The 23,658-nt window shown below is 38.2% G+C and overlaps 1 protein-coding gene across 1 annotated transcript in view; it reads right to left on the bottom strand.

The window, feature by feature from the left end:
* The window catches only part of LOC136871848 (ribosomal RNA processing protein 36 homolog), a 194,088-nt gene that overhangs the window by 136,521 nt on the left and 33,909 nt on the right, over positions 1-23,658 (bottom strand). Inside the window, exon 2 of the mRNA XM_067145475.2 lies at positions 4,764-4,906. Within this exon, the coding sequence (XP_067001576.2) occupies positions 4,764-4,906 (143 nt within the window). The remainder of the gene's footprint in view (positions 1-4,763; positions 4,907-23,658) is intronic.

Genomic DNA, 23,658 nt, shown 5'->3' with positions numbered 1-23,658 from the left:
TCATATGGCCCAAATTATCCCTCCATGATCTTGCTACAGTAGAAAAAGTGAAAGCTCAGTTTTTGAAAGCTGTTTTAGGCCTATCAAAATATACCCTTTCAAGACTCTCATACGAACTTACTAGAAAAACATTCTTCATAGAAGATTTAAGGGTAAGTCACAGTTTGCCTTCCACTGTGAACTATGAAAAATTAATTAAAGACAGACAACGAAAAAGATCTGAAATATGGAGTGAGTTTTATTCCACTGCTGCTATGACAACCAATGATTGGAACCAAGCTAACTTTAACCTCGGACATATTATAACAAGGTTTGCTACTCATGGGTTCCACTACAAGATATGTGCGAACAAACAATTTCACAAACCCGGACAAACATGTGTGTGAAAGATGTAACTTCCAATGCGACAGGTATCATGCTATGTACTGTGTACTTAGAATAGAATCTTTGACAAAATTCTGTTCTTCCATGTAAACTTTTGTACATTGTGCGCCTTTTCTATTTATAATAATAATATGTATTGTACCGGGAAATAGTTATGGGGCCAGAGCATGGGAAGGATCTCAGGTAGTGTGCAGTTACAATTGGGGCAGGTACAGAGAAGGACGATTTTGCAGGGCGAATAATAGATAGTAATTAAAAATTTTGACAATATTTTTTGATAATCTCAAGCAAATCACCCTGCCTCTCCTTCATCAAAATTAAATTTTCTCTTGATCTCTTCAGAATGCAATTAAGCAAATGAAATATATGCGCTGTTATAATCCAATACATCCACTCGATGTTACTAATGTTCAGAATAAATATCAGTTTCCTAAGATCTCAACACACCCTAAAGTTCATCTAGGATCTCTCATACAAACTCAAATTCAAAATAACACTCTGATCATAGAACTTCATTCAACCACTTGTTGATTACCAAGGTTTTTAAACTGTAAATTAAATCCATCACTTGTGGTGAAAACCTAAAGTCTTTCTAAAATTATTAAACATAATATTAACCAGCACTTGCTTTAGCTGTCTTATAGTTCAAATTAAATATTTTCAATCACTTGCTGAAGAAATCTTACAGTTCATCTAAACAATTATACAAGATTATTAAATAGTGCACTTATTATATGACAAGCCCTACAGTTCATCTAGTTATTGTGAAATGATTTCAGTTTACACAACTTAGAAGAGAAACCTAAAGTTTACTGAAATATGACTTGAAGTCTCTTACAATTTCTACAAGCAGAATTCACACAATTCAAAATTACGAAGCACTTTTCATTTGATCAACGTAGCACTGTTGAGTGACTGAGTACATTATTAAAAGGTCAGTTATTGTCTAAGTGTGATTACTCACCTAAGAAAAGGTAAAATATACTTATATCACCTGAGTTCTGCTCATAAGAATGGATGAAGTACAGCTCTGCAGCTTGGTGACTGGAAGCACTGCAGCGGACAGCCTGAACTCGAACTCAGCACCACCAGCGTACCACGTTCCATCCCACGACGACACCACGTTTAATCCCTCGTAGATACCACGATTAATCCCTCGCTGGATACCACAAATGTCTCTCGCAGACACACAAATAATCCCATGCTGGGAATGACATTCTACGTCGTGTGATATTACGACACTTCGCCAAGATTTCCGGTGTTTTAAAAAGAAATGTTGAAACACAGGGAAGTTCAATTGGCACTATACAGCGAGTTGTAGGACTATTAATTATCATTAATCAGTTGCATTCCACACTGAAATAAGTCCGAATATACAGTTTGTACTCGCACTTTTGTACTACGGCATTCAATACGTGACTTGGAATAGCACAGTCTATTTCACAGTTCGAGCTATAAGTCAAGTTACTGTAGTAATAAAATTATATCGCTTCGGCAGTCAAAAGCACAGTCTTTCACCACACAGTTTATAAGACATGAAATGAGCCACTAGCTCAGTTCATAATAATCACAGATTATGTCGAAATTTAGTATAAGAACAACTATCATAGTCCGTAAAATGCTCGAATAAATGCAATTAATGTCACTTCTAGAACAGTCTCTTGAATCCTAATATTCACTGCTTAAGTGGTTTTTATGAATGAGTTCTCATAATAAGAGTTTGTATGACCTAATATCACTATAAAATGTCCTTAATATTTAGATCTTTTCTTATGACACTAATCGAATGTTCAAGAAAAAACAACATGAAATTTAGCCACACTCAGTCCTATGAATTATCGAATATTTGAGTGGAATAGTATTTCAAATAGCTCAAAATCGTAATTATGTGAGAAATGCATCTCAAAATTAATAAAATTGTCACTAATTGTAAGTGTAATTTATCACGCACAATTTCCTAGTGTGCTTGTCACTGTAAATGATCATGACAGATTTCAAATATGTGAGGAATTAACAAAGTCCATAATACTGTCTAATGGTAAATTAAACACTGGTATTCACAGTCCTGCCTAAATGCACAGTCTCTATAGCAAGATTACTTGTTCAAGAAATCCGTAAATCTTGTGTGACGAAACTCTGTTTGATAGAACTTTATAACATCTCACACGTCCACGACGCGGTACAAACTTCACTTACTACGATCTCGCACAAATTCAAAGTTTTGGACTATGACTTACACACCTCACGCGATGCGCGACGGAACAGTATGACTTCTAGCCATGACCGAGTTGTAGATTTCAACTAACTATACCCTTGAGTTGTTGACCTATTTATATTCTGCTGGGAGCAAGCTTACTAGGTCAGAGCGACAGAGGAGTGGTTATGCATTCCAAACTTCTACCTGTCATATCTCCTAAACTACCAGGTGGATTGACTTCAAGTTTTCAACATTGTGCATTTGAAATGTGGGCTACATGTTGGAGTTGGTCTCGTTTTTATCTCAATAAATAAACTTTTAATGTCCACTAATTATAAACAGTACTAGTTTCAACGCATTTTTGCATCATCTTCAGTTGTACAAAGAAACTGAAATTAGGCAAATTATATAAAACTCATGATAGAACTTAAATTGTGCGTAACATAAAACACTATGAAATCCACAATAAAAACAATGACACTTATTAAAAACTTATTGAACAAGTAGAATACTTGCAAGTCAAACATATACTGAACAGTTCTCAAGTTGATTGATGTCCCTGTGGACATACAGTAGTAAGTTCATTAAATTTGGTGAGCGGTTTTCAAATATTTCGTGCCCATTCCATCTTAAGGTGACTCTGCAGTTTATGAACCGTAGTTATCCAGCAATATTCACTATTCTTAAGATGACTCTGCAGTTTATGAACCGTAGTTGAATGGACACAAAATGTTTTATTATTGTAAACCGCTCACCAAATTTAATGAACTTACTACTGTATGTCCACAGGGATATCAATCAACTTGAGAACTGTTCAGTATATGTTTGACTCGCAAGTCTTCTACTTGTTCAATAAGTTTTTATTAAGTGTCATTGTTTTTATTGTGGATTTCATAGTGTTTTTTATATTACGCACAATTAAGGTCTATCATGAGTTTTATATAACTTGCCTATTTTCAGTTTCTTTGTACAGCTGAAGATGATGCAAAAATGTGTCGAAACTAGTACTGTTTATAATTAGTATGTTGTAATTACATCTATATAACAACATTATTATTGTATTGAATAGGTGGACATTGTAATCTCAGTTCAATACGGACAAAAAAAATTCTTTTGTTTTTAATCTGTCAAGCCATTTGGAAGTTATAAAAATCATTTCTAGACGTTTCCACGGGGAAGTGATACATGTGGCGCTGATGTCACTTGACCTTGTTCCCCTCTCTTACTGTCTCCTTCACACTTACACGGAGTAGTAAAGACAAGAACATTCCCTCGGACAGCTGTTCCTTATGTAACAACTCAGCCATTCTTTCATAATTAAAGATTTTATAATCTAATGTGCCAGGGCCTATGCCTTCCTGGTACAGTATTAATATTTTGTGTTAGCCAATACCAGCAGTCGGGCTACTTCAGCTGCTAAGTTTTTTCTATATTATGGTCTGAGTACTGGAGTTGGCCTTGGACCAGCCCAGTGTGGCCAGGCTGACTGGCTCAGAGGGTTGAGGCACTGGCCTTCTGACCCCAACTTGGCAGGTTCGATCCTGGCTCAGTCTGGTGGTATTTGAAGGTGCTCGAATACGTCAGCCTCGTGTCGGTAGATTTACTGGCACATAAAAGAACTCCTGCAGGACTAAATTCCAGCACTTCAGTGTCTCCAAAAATCATAAAAGTAGTTAGTGGGACATAAAGCAAATAACATTATTATTAACTCAAATACGGGCAACTTACATGTCAAACATACCTCACAGTCAAGCAAGAGAGCAAACATACTCAGTACAGCATAGGAGCTGTGATATTCAATTGCGACTACAAAGCTTTCCTCGCACCATTTTCAATAAAATATTAATTGAACTGCAGTATCAAAATTAGCTCTATGCATAAAATCAAATTTAGAAAGCTCATTGAGGAGTCTATACTCGACAGATCTCCATAAATTAATAACTCATCCCACTAAAGGGGAAAAAAATATGACAATAGTTAATGCATTCTTTGTGAAAATGGAGGCACAAGAGTAACGGATATGAGGTATATATGCAAACTTTTCTCTTGTTAGCTGAAGCACTTAAGCTTGAACTCTCTCCCAAATGAGAGGAATTCTTCTGTACAACTGTGGCTTTACAAAATTGACTGATCTATCACTTGCAGGTTATATCTCACTTGAAATTAAGATGAAGTTTGTTACCTGTTCTTATTTTCTCTTTTGAAGTAAGTTTTGGTTGGCCTAACACCAAAGACAGCTTCATTATATGCCTTTCCTCCTAAGTGTTCTTTCAATTTGATCATTTCTTCAAATGACATGTTTGCCAGTTCTTCTTTTATTGAAGCCTGTAGAAACAGTGAAGCAGAATATACAACAATTATCTACAAATTCCAAAATGTACAGGATAATAGTCATTTGAAAGATGTGGACAACTGCCAAATATAATAAAACAATAACAATAAACCATCTCTGTAATTCTCTCTAAGTACTCAACATGAAAATTCAAATTCAAGCTGGTCGATTTACTTTGGACAGAAAACAGCACCTGTCACCAGGCACCTAGAAAACCACATGCATGGCTTTAGACAAAATGTAATTTCATTCAAATGCATACCAGACCCACAAAGTACTATGTAATAACCAACACTGAATTCAGGAAATACGTAGGAAATATGCAAATATTCTGAGAATCTATCAACGATACTGACCACTACTTGACTGGCGGTGAACTAAGTATTACTAGGCCAAAGAACAAAGAGTGAAGACTGTTAGCAAAAAGATAGAAGTAAAAATATAAGAAAGCTTCAGGAAATAGGAATTAGAAGTACATAGGCATTACTAACAAGAAGGGAATAGACAGTAGCAAGTCCAGGATAGAATGAATGCCAAACAGGGATAATTAATAATGTCATTGATTTTTATGTCCCAGCAACTTCTTTTGATGGTTTTTTGGGGATGCTGAGGTGCTGGAATTTTGTCCTGCCGAAGTTCCTTTATGTGCTAGTAAATCTATCAACACAAGGCTGACGTATTTGAGCACCTTCAACTACCACCAAACTGAGCCAGGATCGAACCTCCCAAGTTGGAGTCAAAAGACCAGTGCCTCAATCGTCCGAGCTACTCAGCCCATATTTCAGATTCCCTATGGGAATCAACATCTATAGTCCTCTCCGTGTAAAGACGTACCCTAAGGGTGCAACCTTACCCTTTCTCCCCTGTAATATTAAGATATTGATTTATGGTTACTTTTCTTGCTGTTGGGTCTTTTTCAGTGTCGGTAACCATACAGTTTAGGGACCCTACTTGCCGATACGACGTCTTACATTTACCGTTAATCTGGCACGTTGGCAACGTTCAATCACTGCTCTAGCGTGAAGTGCGTGTTGCCACCGCATCGCCGTTAAAGTCACTAGTGATACATTTGCGAGAATATTTAAAGCATATTTTCTTTTTCTGTGGGATTGTAAATCTATTTGGCTAATACCAGGTAAGTAGGATTGTGGCATGTTCGGATAATGCATTTAATAACATAGTTCGTGTGAAATGATGAAAGTGCTCAAATACGCCAGTCTCATGTCTAGATTTACCGGTACATGAAATAACTCTTGCGGGACGAAATTTTGGCAGTAGAACTTATAACATTATTATTTTCAAATCCGCAGTGAACTTGAAAGATGACCTAAATTCCGTTCACGGAGCTTGGCACATTAGTATTCCTATATGTTTCCTGATAAGCTTGAAGATATAACCAGCCTGCAGGCTGAAAATATGCCCAATAATCTCTCTCCTTACTGGTTACCGGTATTGAAGAGAGAAGGAAATATTCGCGCAAAAGAAAGGGAAGTCATTGGATGTCTGGAACTTTTGAAAATCACACTGCAAAAACTTATTAAATAAATTGCATCGTTTAACACGCCCCTCTTTTCAAGAATATGGTTATAGTACGCCTACTGTATATCAAAATAAAGACAGATAATTTAAGTGAGAAAGTGTGTTTATTTCCTTAATTCCTCATTGAGGAGATATTCATAATTATCTTGATTTATTTCATCTTATCTTTTATCATTTACTAGGGTAGGGAAACATTCATTATCGGTGTTTACATTGAGGTTAGTTTGTTATGGTTATGTCAGGTTGGCAGCAGTGTTCAGCCTTTACAAAAAAGAGAAAAGAAGAGCATCGGGCGGCGATATTTACTTTCTGGGGTATTTCCTTACGTGGCAATTACTATATATCATCTGATGGCCAAGCAGGCATCAATTTTTGATAATGAGACAAAGTATCTCATAGTGCATTGGCACTGCCGGTGGCTACAATTAGCCTACGCAGTGGCCTCCCCGGTATGCACTAGCCAGCGTCTTGGTAGGTGTGCTAGGTACCAACTGATGAGCCCAGCCTAGCACATGAGGGCGAAACGCTGGCAACCAGGAATGAGTTAGCTGGAAAATTTATAATGTCCAATAACGGACCATTTATATTGGTATTATAAATTTACTCATTCGGAACAAATATTTCAGATTCCCTATGGGAATCAACATCTATATCATCTGATGGCCAAGCAGGCATCAATTTTTGATAATGAGACAAAGTATCTCATAGTGCATTGGCACTGCCGGTGGCTACAATTAGCCTACGCAGTGACCTCCCCGGTATGCACTAGCCAGCGTCTTGGTAGGTGTGCTAGGTACCAACTGATGAGCCCAGCCTAGCACATGAGGGCGAAACGCTGGCAACCAGGAATGAGTTAGCTGGAAAATTTATAATGTCCAATAACGGACCATTTATATTGGTATTATAAATTTACTCATTCGGAACAAATATTTCAGATTCCCTATGGGAATCAACATCTATATCATCTGATGGCCAAGCAGGCATCAATTTTTGATAATGAGACAAAGTATCTCATAGTGCATTGGCACTGCCGGTGGCTACAATTAGCCTACGCAGTGGCCTCCCCGGTATGCACTAGCCAGCGTCTTGGTAGGTGTGCTAGGTACCAACTGATGAGCCCAGCCTAGCACATGAGGGTGAAACGCTGGCAACCAGGAATGAGTTAGCTGGAAAATTTATAATGTCCAATAACGGACCATTTATATTGGTACTACTCAGCCCATACCAAACAGGGATACTGCATTAGGAAAGGAAATGTCTTACAACTAACAGTGTGCAAATAAGGGCAAAAAAACACATATCACGGTGGAATAATGTAAGCAGAGCTGCCTGTAAATGGGAAATGACTGCATATCAAAAAAGCCTTTGAGACGATGACCTAGATGTTAGGCCCCTTTAAACAACAAGCATCATCATCATCATCATCATCATCATCATCATCATCATCATAAAAAAAGCCCCCAAAGAATAAATGCTGGGCGGTGTTTTAGTACACATCCCATATGTTTGGAATCGAAGAAAAATTGTTTTACAATACTTGAAGTAGAAGAGAGGAGAGACCCTTCATTTATGCTTGCTAGGGACTCTCCGAACCACCCTAAGAAGTATTCTTATACAGAAGAATTAAATATGCAGCAGTGCAAAATTGGGAAATGCAAACAATTTTTCTTATTTTATTTTTTTTATTGGCTGGCTGTATTGAAGGCAATGCTGTGCCAAACCAAGCCTGCCTTGGTAATGCACTTCCTTTATTCCTACTTCTCCTTGACTGTCGTCGCCATTACGATAACATTACCTAAATATGACGTGAAACTTATAGTTTCTCATTGAAGATGGCGCTCTAGCCGCCTGTGTTGATACACAGTCTGTCTCTCGCTCTCCGAGTGTTAAGTTGGTCCGCTCGTGATGCCAACAATGGAGGGATCGAAAATTATGAACAAACTGGGTGTAAGTACAGGTGTATGTGGGCGAATGTGTATGCGTGCGCGTGTGTGAGTGGTTGTGAATGAGTGTGTACACAGGGGTCTGAGTGAGAGTATAAATGGCTGGGTGTTCTTACTCTAATATTTTCAGGATAAATCATGATAATTATTATTCTAAGGGTACAGTGTTTGTAGTGTAAATATGTAAATTTAAAATTGTCTACATAAGTTTGTATGTAAATATTCAGTAGAGTTTATGTACACATGTGGAGATGGAGGCACTTCCGTGTATGTGGGGCTTGCCCTTTCTCCATCTACCACCCCTAAATTGTACAAGTACAATTTAAGGATAATAAATAATAATAATAATAATAATAAAATGTGCTTCTTGAACTACGAATTGCTATTATTGTGGATTTACTTGTGTCAACACTTGGCTCCCTGCTGGGAGTCATTATCTTGATTGATGTAAATATTTCGAGATTCCAGATGTGCTGCTCCCAGGTATTTCATTTTTATCATTTCCCGTGCCATAGTTACAAGAACAGTTCTATGTGACTGTATTTCCGTAGTCTTTTATCATCTGTCTTTGCAAGCTCTTAGTTAATTTTGTGTGTGTTTTAAATTTTTCTTTCTTTGTATGTGTGCACACGCGAGAGAGCAGAGAGTGGTATTTACCTATCTGTTTGTTTGGCCCTGTGTGTTTGTAGGTTTTGAGACCATGCACTTCTGTTTCCTCATCGTTTTGAATCATGGCTGAGCATTGGTATATTGTATGATTTGACGCTGCAGGGTTTAAGCCATGTTTGACCACGTGAGGCAATTTGGATGTCCCGGGGAGCGGGTCGATGAAAGTTATGATTGCTACGATTAAATTTGGATCAACCTTGTCTGTTTTTGCAGAGGTTCAGCATTGTATCTGTAGTGTTCGAACCAAGCTCGTGAGTCCATGATATCCGTCGCCATCCTGCGCAAAATTATACGTCGCAGGCTTTGACACGCCGGCCTGATCTGGGTCGATTTTATATTGGGTCTCTATCCTTGTTCATATGTGTGTGTGCGTGCCTGTGCTGACTGCCTGTGTACGGTTTATAGTGCTCTCCGTATCTCGTAATCTTAATTTTAAGTTTTCTTTCTTTTTCTTTTTCTTTTCTGTTTTCATTTTGGCGAGTCCATGGCTTCGGCCATGTGTGGTGTACTATTTTATATTTCTAGGCCGTTATCTGCTCCATTGTCGGCGCTTAGTTTTTGTTTTTGTAACTGTGGCAACATCTTCTAGTTCTTTGCTTCTGCTCCTTTGGGAGGTGGCACTTTAGCATTGTTGTTGTGATGCGCTAGCATCGAGTTGACGCTCGTTTGGAACACGGGTATCCTACTGTTGATATGTGCGCAGTCCACATTTGTACAATTGTATTATCCCTTTGGCGGTTCCATTTTCTGATTCCTTCGATAACGTGTTCCACGCCACGTTATTTTTCTGCGAATTTGTATTTTTATGTGGTCATATGGAAGTGAATAGTGCAATCATTTGCACTGTCACTGTGTAACACAAAACCTACGTCACTGAACGGGATCCTACTTGATGTACAATTTTCTTGCAGTTATGTAATTCATAATGCAGTTTCCCAGTTTTGTTTTCAGTTTAATTTATGTGTGTTTGTAATAAACTCCATTTTCTCTCGATCCATTCTTTTATTCATGGGGTTACCGGTTCTTGCCTTTCTGTCCTTTCGCTCACCTTTTGTCCACGCACGGGTCCAGTTCCGAACTCTTTTAGTTAATTCCAGTCCATCCAAGGCAATTTATGAAGAGAGATAAGTGAGGTAGGTATCTGCGAGTACATGTCTTGTATTGTGTTATGGTAATGGGGTGGGGGGTAGTAGAAGCGATAGGCAGACCGCGGTTCATGACTGGAAGGTTTCATCGAGAGGTTGAATTTCGGTGAAACAGAGCTGGATTCATTTCTAAGTCGATCTCTTTTCTTTATGATTGTACGATACTACTGTGAATGGATCTTAAGTTATGTTATTTTGTGACATACTTCCCCTTGCATATTGTGTACAATTTCAGTTTTTAAATTTACCAGTGTTGTGTATTACCCTCCACATTACCTATTCTGTCTGATGATAGGGAGAATATACAAGACCCTGTGTGTATAAACCCTCCTCATGTTGATCAACAAAACGTTTCGAGCACATCTAATGATGGCTCTTCCATTCATTCAAATAACAAGAACAACAATGCCAATGCTATGGTAAATAATCGATCTAGTGCATTTATCCCTGATACCAGCATTGACCCTGTATGTCATACTTCACACCCAGTTACTAATAGTACGCCCCTACCTAACATTGCTCTTGGTATTATCCCGAAGTGGAATTTGAGGTTCTCCGGTGAGGTTTATCAGTTATTGAATTTTTGAAGAGGGTCGAAGATGTCGCTGCATGTGCCTTGATGCTCCCAGATTCCTTTAGCCCTGTTATTCCTGGTACAGGGATGTGCGAGCAAATGGTTCCATTTGGTGAAATGTAAAATTCATAGTTGGTCCGACTTTACTAAGGAGCTTAAAAAAAAGGTCTGGATTGTCAGACATGAATTTCATTTCAAAACAGGAGATTCTTCGTAGAACACAAGGTCCTGGGGAACCTATTGACGAGTATGCGACCGGCATCCTCACCTTGTTCAATCGCTTGAATGTCGAAATTCATGGGACGGAAATTTTTGATACATTCTATCGAAATCTTACCCCAAATTACAAATTGTTTATTAAAAGGTCAGAAGTAAACTGCGTTGACAGCATTGTGAATCTAGGTCGTGAATACGAGTCTCTACTCTTCAACTGAATCACCTATACCAACCTCCGCTTCTGCCCTTCAGTTGCTCTTTTCCTGATGTCGCTTGTCGTTCTGCATCAAAATCTGTCTCTTTTGCCAAGTCACCCACCCGTGCGTCATCTACTGAACGCCCTACCGACCATTTCGAGTTCCCTCGCTCGCTCGGCCGCGTAGCCAGCGCTCTCCCTGATCAGAATATTCCCCGTCGCAACACGGCAACTTCCATTATATGTTGGAATTGTGGAAAGGCTGGGCACATCTTCAAACAATGTAATTCAAAACCTTCTGTGAAGTGCTATCAATGTGGTCTAGCCGGCGTGTTCCGCAACATTTGTGTGCGATGGAACGGAAACCAGGGAAACTAACCCCGCACCAACGTGAAGGCCCACCATTGGTGCCTCAAAACTTTTCTCATCACAAAATTTGTGGTCTCCCCCTTTCGTCACCCTGGGCGAAAATTCATTCTGGTTCGCGTTCTGTATACGCTTTGCTTGATACTGGATCCTCCAGGTCATTCATAAATCAATCTGTGTTGGAGCGAATGAATATACAAGATCTTCGAGATCGCGAATGTTCTATAACCTACATATCAGCCGACAGTCGTCGCATGTGTCCTAAAGAACGTACCAAAATCCATTTCAAAATTCATAACTTTCCTTGGGATTGGAATTTCAACATTGTCACCAAACTGTCTGTTCCCCCGATCCTTGGTGCTGATTTTATGTTAGCTACTGGGTAGTCCATTGACTTCATCAGCCACTCATTCGCTTTTCGTTTCCGATCTAATGAGAACTTTCCATTTGAGTACTCTACCAATAAAAGACCATTATGTTTTGTGTCGAACCACAGTCCAAGTATCGATTTATCTGATCTGTCCAATAATCAAGTCTCCGTGCTTAACCTCCTAATTTATTTCCCCAATGTGCTTACCGCAAAATTAGGTTGTGCTAAAGAATTTTTGTACTGTATTAGACTGAAAGACCATACTCCCGTTAGGCATTCCCCTTTTAGTAGCTCTCCTCCCAAGCTTGCTGCCATGAGGAAATGCATTAATGAATTGTTGGAGAAAGGTGTCATCAGTCCCTCTATGTCTTCTTTCAGCAGCCCCGCCTTTCTGATTCCCAAGAAGGACGGCCAGCCTCGCCTTGTGATCGATTATCGATAACTGAACCCCAATGTGGTATTCGACAGCTTCCTTCTCCCGACCATCGAATCACGCTTCAATCCTTTGGAAAAGCCCGATATTATTCTGCTTTTTGTTTTTAATTCTGCCTATTTTCAAATTCCCCTTGAACCCAGTTGCCAAGAATTTACAGCTTTTGTCACTCCCTTTGGCTTGTACCAATTCAATAAGGTACCTACGGGCATTTCGGTAGGTGGCCAAGTGCTGAGTCGAATTCTTGATTCTGTCTTCGGTGATTTGAAATTTTCCTGCCTGTTTTCATACTTAGATGACATCGTGATTTATTCTAACACCTTTGAAGAGCATATTAGCCATCTTCAGGAATTCTTCACACGATTGAAAAGACATGGATTCACATCAATCCTGAGAAAGTATCTTTATGTTCCAAAAGAATTAAGTTTTTAGGGCATGTTGTTTCTGTGTCCAGCATTTCTGTTAATCCCGACAGAGTTAAATGTATTCGTGACTTCCCCAGGCCAAGCAATCTCCAAGATGTCTGTAGATTTCTCTGCATGATTGGTTTTTATAGTAGATTCATCCCTAACCTCTGATATTTCAGCCCCTTTAAATTCTCTATAAAGGAAAAATGTTTGATTCTTCCAGAGCGATGCTCAGGAACAAGGCTTTCGTCAACTTAAAGATGCCCTCTGTCGAGCCCCTGTATTACACAGTCCCGACTTCAACAGCGAATTTGTCCTTTAATGTGATTCTAGTGACATAGCCGTCTTCGCCGTACTGAATCAAAAGCTTGAGGATTTTAGTCTAGCTCCTATTGCCTACTTCAGCAAGAGATTACTTGATTCTGAAAGTAGGTATTCCACATATGAGAAGGAATGTTTAGCCGTTGTTCTTGGCGTCGAAAAATTCCATTCCTACCTCAAGCATCGGCATTTTTGGGTTCATACTGACAATCGGGCATTGTCTTTGATTAGTGCAAATGTCAAAAGGTTAGGAAGAACGGCTCGCTGGATTCTCAGATTGTCTTCATACAATTTCACTGTTGTACACGTCGGGGGAAGAGACAACATTGTTGCCGATTGTTTGTCGTGCATGTTTGATGGTGTCGAAACAGCTGATTGCGAGATTGGATGCAGTCCCGATAATTATCTTCTTGCCTGTCTACTTCAGAATCACCCTTTTAGTTTCACTGATCTGTCCGAGTTTCAAAAGAAAGACGATGAATGTGTTCGTCTGATAGACAAACTTTCTAGGAAGGAACCGGGTTGTGAGTCCTTTGAATTGAAACAGGCAGGGACTTCTGTACCACAATAATCCTTGCAGCCACTCCTCTAGAATTTCCGTCCCTCTGAATTTAAGACCCATGATTTTAAATTACTACCACGATTCCTATTTAGACGCTCATCTTGGCCAACTAAAGACCTTTCACAACATTGCCCGTACCTAATACTGGCCAAACTTGAAAAAAGGATGTCTTCGAATACGTCAGATCATGTGACGTCTATCAAAAATATAAACCAGCCCAGAATAGTGTACCATTTCATTACCCGATTTGCGTCATGATCGGGAGTTGCATCCCTAATACTTGCCATGCATCGCGATAAAAATGACGGAGGTTACATAATGAAAGAGAAAATGCAGATATAACTAATCAAGTAGGCCATGAGTTGATATTGCGACGATCGGACCTTAGCAATCCAAATGGCCGTGATAAAAGAATCAGATTGTTGTCCCGAGTAAAAAAAGACGACACACTTTAAAAAAATCGTATTGATCATCGGAACGAGATTGTGAGCAAGAATTGATATTCAAGAAAAGAAGAGGTTGAATTTACAGAAGAAATCTGCTAATAGTATAATTACGGCGGTAAATAAGCCATAAAGTACGAAGTAAAAGCATCGGGCGTGAAAGAAGTGAATCGCCCATAAGATTTGCCAACACAAACTCATAGCCGAAATCTTAAAGAAGATTTAGAGATCAGCAGCTTATTCTTTAAGCTAGCGACAAACAAGAACTACCTAAAGTATTTGGGCTAAATATTGCATCTTCACGAATAACTTACTAGATAGCTAAAATATATATTAAAATTATTTATTCCCTAATGCTATCTTTCATTATGTTTTTACCGCACGTAATCGACGGAGATACGATGGCTAGCTAAACCAGAAGAATGGGATCACAATCCGGTGGGAGCCCTTGCCAGCCGTCATCACCCACACCCGAGGCCAGTCACCAGTAACCAACGATGACGTGAACCGCAAGTCGAGTCGGGAGCCAAGGGAGATCCAGAATGAAGACCATCCCAGTCGAATAACGAAAGCAAGATAAGTCAAGTTCCTTATATTTAAATTTTTCGTAGTTAAAATTACGTATATTTGAATGAAAGATAGTAAATATTTAATTTAATATATGATTGCAATATGGTTAATGTTTAATTCTTCAAGATAAAATTCTATGAGTAGGGTCATTAAAAAGGAATCCTTATAGCTTATTTAAGATACGGAGTTAGGTAGTCTTTGACGTTTCAAATCTATAATCAACGAGTAGGAGTGCTTGTTTATTTTATGTGAAGCTTTGAAAACCGACGTTATCGATGTAATTCTGAAGACTTATGCCTTTCACTGGGTAATTCAACTCCAGTCCAATGCAGAATGGTATTAGACCATCTTCTAGATTAATAGAATTTCACTTGACGATAACTTGACACCAAAAGTAAGTAAGTAGAACCTGAAATATTAACACTCGCATTATTTTGCTGAGAATATGTGATTGCTTGTGTTACGGAATGCCGTAAACCCATGATAGATGATGAGAATATGTGAATGGATTATACGTATACTGCACTACAGTTAGAGCAACGAATGATTTTGTTAGGTGGAATCGTTGTTATGATCGATAATCTTTAGAGATTATAAGCTAAAAGAATGGAGATAGGGAAGTGTATAAGTAATGAGGAATTGTTATTGGCAGAATGCGTATTTTGTGAAATACGAATAGATTGGAGCAGTTGGTAATATTTAAGCGACATAATGCTAATGTTACGTTATAGTTGATGTTTTCGTCGTGTGAATTACGTAGCAGTATACGAAGTCGGGTTATGTGGCACATGCATACGATTGTAAGAGGTTAATGAACTTACAGGCTACTTATGGTATACGGTCATCAAAAATTATATCCTAAAACAAGGCATTCGCGATTGGAAGTCAACATATATTTATTTTTTCAGTTGAATCTCACATAATAAGCTAAGCCTAAGTTGAAGTTCTGTCGATCGCAAGTTTGGAGGGAGGAAACGTCTTCATGACTAAAATGACTACTGCTTGAGGACAGGTAAATTTCCGATACCATTTTCTGTTTTAATTTCGCAGAAAGATGTTTATTTACGAATGGAAGTATTGCATTCCTAGATGTTTGATTAGCTTGTTTGCACACGTATGTTATGATAGGCTACTCCTATTTATTTATTTTTCAGATGGTTTTATGACCAAATTAGTTTACCTAGTATAAAGAATATTTTATTTTCGGTTTTATTTTGAGTCGATATATAGCTGTATGGTGATTCTTGAACCATATTTATGGAACTTACTTATGTTGTTTTCGTTATTACACAATGAAGACTTGAGAAAACAAAGAAAGCAAAGATCATAAATATATGAATTTTTTTTTTTTTTTTTTTAGGATATACAATGAAACTCTAATGTTATTTTAATGATGTCTAGTTGATATTTGAGTGGTACTTAGTTAATATTCTTGATATTTCGACATTATTTCGCCGATATTTCATGGTGTTTCAGTCACTTCAGTGACTTTTCAATAATTTTTTGGCAATATTTAAACATTATTTCGCCGATATTTCATGGTGCTTCAGTCACTTCAGTGACTTTTCAATAATTTTTTGGCAATATTTAAACATGATTTCGCCGATATTTCATGGTGCTTCTGTCACTTCAGTGACTTTTCAATAATTTTTTGGCAATATTTAAACATTATTTCGTCGATATTTCATGGTGCGTCAGTCACTTCAGTGACTTTTCAATAATTTTTTTGGCAATATTTAAACATTATTTCGCCGATATTTCATGGTGCTTCAGTCACTTCAGTGACTTTTCAATAATTTTTAGGCAATATTTAAACATTATTTCGCCGATATTTCATGGTGCTTCAGTCACTTCAGTGACTTTTCAATAATTTTTTGGCAATATTTAAACATTATTTCGCCGATATTTCATGGTGCTTCAGTCACTTCAATGACTTTTCAATAATTTTTAAGCAATATTTAAACATTATTTCGCCGATATTTCATGGTGCTTCAGTCACTTCAGTGACTTTTCAATAATTTTTTTGGCAATATTTAAACATTATTTCGCCGATATTTCATGGTGCTTCAGTCACTTCAGTGACTTTTCAATAATTTTTAGGCAATATTTAAACATTATTTCGCCGATATTTCATGGTGCGTCAGTCACTTCAGTGACTTTTCAATAATTTTTAAGCAATATTTAAACATTATTTCGCCGATATTTCATGATGCTTCAGTCACTTCAGTGACTTTTCAATAATTTTTTGGCAATGTTTAAACATTATTTCGCCGATATTTCATGGTGCTTCAGTCACTTCAGTGACTTTTCAATAATTTTTTGGCAATATTTAAACATTATTTCGCCGATATTTCATGGTGCTTCAGTCACTTCAGTGACTTTTCAATAATTTTTAGGCAATATTTAAACATTATTTCGCCGATATTTCATGGTGCTTCAGTCACTTCAGTGACTTTTCAATAATTTTTAAGGAATATCTAAACATGATTTTCACCGATATTCCAAGGTATTTCAACCATTCCAACGACATCTCGACAATGTTTAGGGGATATTTTATAAGGTTTCAATAATATTTCGATGAATTATTAATATTTCAAAATTATTGAAACGAGATTGTAATGTTAATGTCAACGATTTTTTTTATATGATAAGAAAATATTGAATTGTATTTCAATTTGGAATTGGAATTCCTAAGTGTGTAACAGAATATGTAATTGTAATTATACTTCACTCCAAGTACAACGAACTTTCAATAAAATAGGAGATAAGGATTTCAACTGGAATTCTTGTTATTTATTCAATTCATCATTGGAAGAGATATTAGATGGAGTACTTATAAATAATCAATAGATAAAGTCAAAGATCTATTTTATTGTTGGCTACAGTTAATTGGAAATGGTTTTGCGGACGGATTTGGGGAAAAGGCTGTGCATTTCTCAGTTGAGTCCACGATAAAAAAAAAGGTTAATTGAAATGTGTATCCCTGAAAGGTATTGTGCAGCGAACGAATATATGATTTGATAAAAAAAATATGGTTCTCATGTGTTATTCACCGAGATAAGCCAATATCGGTGTAGATAAATGAATGCACATGTTGGATGGGATGGAAGATACAAATGATTTTTTTTTTTTTTGCAGATACAGATGATGGTAATATGATTTGGTCGCAGACCTAAGCTGATGTAATTATTTTATTCTTACCTGCGTGTCGTCCTAAATTTTTAGGAGATGATTATATTTATTTGTCCATCCAACATTTTATATTAGATTATTAGCCGGAGTATTTGAGGCAGTGAGGGAAAAGGCACAATACGAATAATGTACCCCGCACGGTGCAATAGTCAGGTCGGTCTTCACTCCGCTGACGTTGCCAATTTTCCAGGGGAGAAATTATTCATTGACTTCTTTGAACCCTTAACAAAATCTCAAAATGGCCACAATGGAATTCTATCTGTTATTGATGCTTTCTCTAAATTCATCTGGCTGTTCCCAGTTTGCAAGATCAATTCAAGCGTTACTGTAAACTTGCTGTCCAAACATATTTTCGGCATTTTTGGCTCACCTAGGGTTCTGGTTTCTGACAACTCCTCTGTTTGCACCAGCGCAAATTTTCGCAATCTTTGCTTTTCATGGGGGATCTGCCATGTTCGCCTCAGTCCCCATCACCCTCAACCGAACCTTGCTGAGAGGTTCCATCGGAATTTAAAAACATGCTTGTCTGCTTTTCACTATAACACACAATCCCTCTGGGATTGTAGGGGTAGGGATTGTTACCTTTCTTTTTCAGACTGGGATTCAACACTGCAGTCCATGAATCCAGCCGGTTCACTCCTGCCGAGTTATTTCTAGGCAGAGTATTCAACGATCCGCTCTCCCTGAGGTGGAATGTTGGGTATCATTCAGAGCCCTCCTGCCACCTGAGTGTACTGGAAAAATGGAAGATAGCCTCTGAGCAGCTTGTCAAAGCCAGAGATAGGATGGCAAAGAGGTACAATAAGGGGAGAATACCTGTACCTTTCCATGTCAGAGACTTGGTGTTAGTAAAAAGATTCCCTGTCAGCTCGGCCGTGGATCACATTACTGGGAAACTGTCAGAAGAGGTCCGAACCCAAGAGGATCATTGAATTTTCGGGACCTGTCATAGTCAAACTTGAGGATCTTTCCAGTCGTGTGCAGTCCAAAGCACACGTCTCCATGCTGAAACAGTTTCATGCCAGGAATTTGTAATCCTTAATATTTAATTTATTTGACAATTTCATGGCACTTTGACTTTGATTTGAGTAAAATACCTAACCAGTTTTGAAGGGCATGTACTTAAACTGTTTTCTGCTCCAGGAAGCAACGGTCTGTTATAAATAATAGTTGTACGAATGTAAAAGACGACTGTCTTGTACAATTTCTTATGGTATCTATGCTCACGAGTCGGAATGGGACTCGCGTGAAATGGAGTGACTCATGCCTATACCATTTGTTACCTGCACCCAACAAGAACTATACACAGGTTTACCTAACGTCTGCTGTTCTCCGCGAATCTGCGTCGGTGTGTGAAAGTACACACATAGCCACATCTTTCTCCGTGAGTTCCTATTAACTGGTATAACAGAAGGAGAGGGAAAACATTTATGTCTGCATACATTTTCAAGCTGTTACATCCCTGTACATATGTTTTGTTATTTTGAATTGTTCATACCATTGTACCTAGATTAAGTTTAGTAATTAGGTTTGGGTGAATAAGTGCGCGCACTTAGATTTAAGTGACATCCTTTGGTAAAATGAGCCCTCCTGGCTGATCACCAGAAAAGGTCAAATTTTCCAGGGTGTGTAGGGAAGGTGTGCCGAACCACGCCTGCGTTGGTGATGCACTTCCTTTATTCCTACTTCTCCTTGACTGTCGTTGTCGCCATTAGCGATAACATTACCCAAATGTGACGTGAAACATAGTTTCTCATTGAAGATGGCGCTCTAGCCATCTGTGTTGATACACAGTCTGTCTCTCGCTCTCTGAGTGTTAAGTTGGTCTGCTCGTGATGCCAACAATAGAGGGATCGAAAATGATCAAAAAAACCTGAGATTTAAAATGTGCTTCTTCATCTACGAATTGCCATTACCGTGGATTTACTTGTTTCAACGCTCGGCTCTCTGCTGGGAGTCATTATTTTGATTGACGTAAATATTTTGAGACTCCAGATGTGCTGCTCCCAGATATTTCATTTTATTTCATTTCTCGTGCCATGGTTACACAAACGGTTCTATGTGATTGTGTTTCTGTAGTCTTTTATCACCTGTCTTTGCAGGCTCTTAGTTTTAAATTTTTCTTTCTTTGTGTGCACACGCGCGAGAGCGGAGAATGGTATTTACCTATCTGTTTGTTTGGCCCCGTGTGTTTGTAGGTTTTGAGACCATGCACTTCTGTTTCCTCATCATTTTGAATCATGGCCGAGCACTGGTATATTGTATAATTTTACCCTGCGGAGTTTAATCCATGTTTGTCCACGTGAGGCAATTTGGATGTCCCGGGGAGGGGGTCGACAAAAGTTATGATTGCTACAATTAAATTTGGATCAGCCATGCCTGTTTTTGTGGGGGTCCAGCATTGTATCTCTGGCGTTCGAACCAAGTTCGTGAGTCCATGATATCCGTCGCCATCCTGTGCTAAAGCATACGTCGCATGCCTTGACACGCCGGCCTGATCTGGGTCGATTTTATATTGGGTCTCTGTCTTTGTTCATAAGTGTGTGTGCGTGCCTGTGTACGGTTTATAGTGCTCTCCGTATCTCGTAATCTTAATTTTAAGTTTTCTTTCTTTTTCTTTTCTGTTTTTGTTTTGGTTGGCCGGCTTGGACCATGTGAGGTGTGCTATTTTATATTTCTAGACTGTTATCTGCTCCATTGTCGGCGCTTAGTTTTTGTTTTTGTAACTGTGGCAACATCTTCTAGTTCTTTGCTTCTGCTCCTTTGGGAGGCTGTGCTTTGGCATTGTTGTTGTGATGCACTAGCATCGAGTTGACGCTCGTTTGGAGCACGGGTATGCTACTGTTGATATGTGCGCGGTTCACATTTGTACAATTATTGTATTATCCCTTTTGTGGTTCCATTTTCTGATTCCTTCGATAACGTGTTCCACTTCACATTATTTTTCTGAAACGAGTTTGTATTTTTATGTGGTCGTACGGAAGTGAATAGTGCGATCATATGCACTGTCGCCGTGTAACACAAAACTTATTATGTCATTGAACGGGATCCTACTTGATGTACAATTTTCCTGCAGTTATGTAATTCTTAATGCAGCTTCCCATTTTTGTTTTCACTTTAGTATTATGTGTATTGGTAATAAACCCCATTTTCTTTTGATCCATTCTTTTATTCGTGGTGTTAGGGGTTCTTGCCTTTCTGGCCTTTCGCTCCCCTTTTGTTTACGCACAGGTCCAGCTCTGAACTGTTTTAGTTCGCTCCAGTCCATCCACGGCATTTTATGAAGAGCGGAAAGTGAGGTAGGTATCTGCGAGTACATGTCGTGTATTGTGTTGTGTAATGGTAGCAGGGTGGGGGGGTAGTAGAATGTTCACACGGTCTCTGATTGAGCTCACGTGTGGCCACACTGCTGCCACATTCTGTGAAAATAAAAGAACTGCAAAATTTGAAACTGTCATGGTGTGTGCTGGTTGCAATCGGTCTACCTCTGATGTGAGTGGACCTCTTAACATATCTTTCGTTTTTGACACTTTATTGGAGTGTCCAGGTCAATGCCATGGAAATATTGGCCCTTACAGCACCACACTCCCTTTGAGAAGCTCTTCTTTATGGATGTGGTGCATACCAGCTGCATAGCAAGAAAAAAATCTGTTCAGTACATAGCTGTGTACAATGTGCCAACATTGACAAGCCTGCTCAGTAGGCCTACATTGTGAGGTTATCTGAGACACACCACGCTGGATCTCTAACCTATCTTTTGTGGGAAAGATACCATAGGTGTATCCCTTTTTCAAAGCAGTTGTAAAGCAGTTATTCAGTTTCTTCAATAATATCATTTATTAAGAATGAAATCATATTTTCCAGTGACGACTTAGTTAATGCAATAAAAACTTCCCAGTCTGTCAAACACACAGCAATTACAAATAAATTATAACACTATAAACATACCTGTAAAATACACACTAATATAACAAAGAATGACATGTTTTGTTCTACAAGAACAGCCTCAGATTCTATCAAATCACTTAAAACATGCTTATATATGTACAATATTGTTTACATTGTGTAAACTTGTCAATGATAGAGAGTTTAGTGATAGCATGAACCAGTAATGACAAAAAAATATATATATATATATATATATATATATATACATACATACATACATACAAGTATTAATAAAATGGAAAACTTACATACTTATCTAGACTGCCGATGCTAAGTCCGTTGTCACCAAACACTATTTCAGGACTGTGGTCATGGAAAGTTTTGGCAAAGAACACTGCTCGTGGAGAGGGGAGGGGTAGCATGGAAGGGGCCTTGTGGAGCGTTGTGGATCTCTCTTATTGGATGACAGAGGCGAGTACACAGTACCGTGGAGAGGGGAGGGGGGAGTAGGGCGGAGCCAGTGGAGCGCTGTAGAAACTTCCATAAACATTGGAGAGGGGAGAGTAGAGGAGGTTATTGACCTACTCCATGTTATAGTGTATTTTTATGTAATATGAATGAATGCAAATTAAGATTTTAGGTTAATAAAGTAGGGAATTGAAACAGACTAAATGTTAAATGTTATTATTAAGAAAGAGGCTAATTTAATGAGAAAGTTTTGTACAGATGTTATGAGAGTACGGCGAAGAGGAGGGAATTTTTTAAATGTGTATGGTCATTTAGGTTAGTTACATTAGCATTTTTTGCGATGTAAATTTCTATTGCTTCCTTTATATTCAAAGATTTACTTTTATTTTCGATGTGTAAAATTTTTTGATCAGTGTTGGTCTGTGAAATGGTGTGAACAGTCGTAAATGTGCTCCCCGAAGGCTGAATGCCGATTATATCTGACCGCATTTTTGTGTTCCTTGTATCTTGTGTAGAAATTACATTTCGTTTGACCTATATCTGTGGCATTGCAGTTAGGTTCTTGACACTTGACTTTATATACTCCTGACTTTGAGAATGGGTCCTTTTTGTTTAGGTTGCACTTGCTGATGTGTCTCTGTAGTATGTTATTCGTTCTAAAGGCTACTTTTAAACCTCGTTTCTTGAAAATATTAGCTACCTTGTATGTGTTGTTAATGTAGTTGAGAACCATGTATTTTTCTTAGTCATGTGTGGTGGTTTCCTGGTGATTTTTCTTATGTTTATTTAATAGTATATCTACTGTGCTTGGAGGATGGTTGTTTTCTTTCGCGATTTGTTTAATGATTTGTACCTCTTCATTGAAATCCGTTGTGCTCATTGGTATGGAAATAGCTCTGTGTATCACTGTATTCAGTCCTGCTATTTTGTGTGTGTATGGGTGGTTCGACTCAATAGTGTGCGACGTCTGAGTGGGCTTTCTGTATACTTTGTAAGATAGGTTGTCATTATTCCTGTTGATTGTGATGTCTAAATAGTTAATTTTCTTGTTAGTTTCTAGCTCCATTGTGAAACTGATGAACCTGTGTAAAGAGTTTAGTGTGGTTAATAACTGGTGTGCATTAGTGATGTCCTTATCATATATGCATATGACGTCATCCATGTATCTGCTCCAGTGTAAGATTCCTTTTGAATGCTGGCCCATTAACCCTGGAACCGGCAAGCGGTTTACCTTCAAGCGGCAAGCATTTAGGCGAGATTTGCAAGTAACTTTTAAAAAATTCATAAAAATGTTGCTTTTCAATTTATTTTTATGTATAACATGTCATTTTATTCAGAAAAGTATGAAGAATACTATAGTAAAAAATTAAACTTACCAATTTAGTATCCTGAAGCAGTATGGGCAAAGTATCCAACACATGCTAAGTATTCCAAAATAATCCG

Source organism: Anabrus simplex, chromosome 4, assembly GCF_040414725.1.
Source record: "Anabrus simplex isolate iqAnaSimp1 chromosome 4, ASM4041472v1, whole genome shotgun sequence".
In the NCBI taxonomy this organism is placed as follows: Eukaryota; Metazoa; Arthropoda; class Insecta; order Orthoptera; family Tettigoniidae; genus Anabrus; species Anabrus simplex.
Note: the sequence above shows the minus strand (reverse complement) of the source record. Positions and strands in the feature narration are given on the sequence as shown.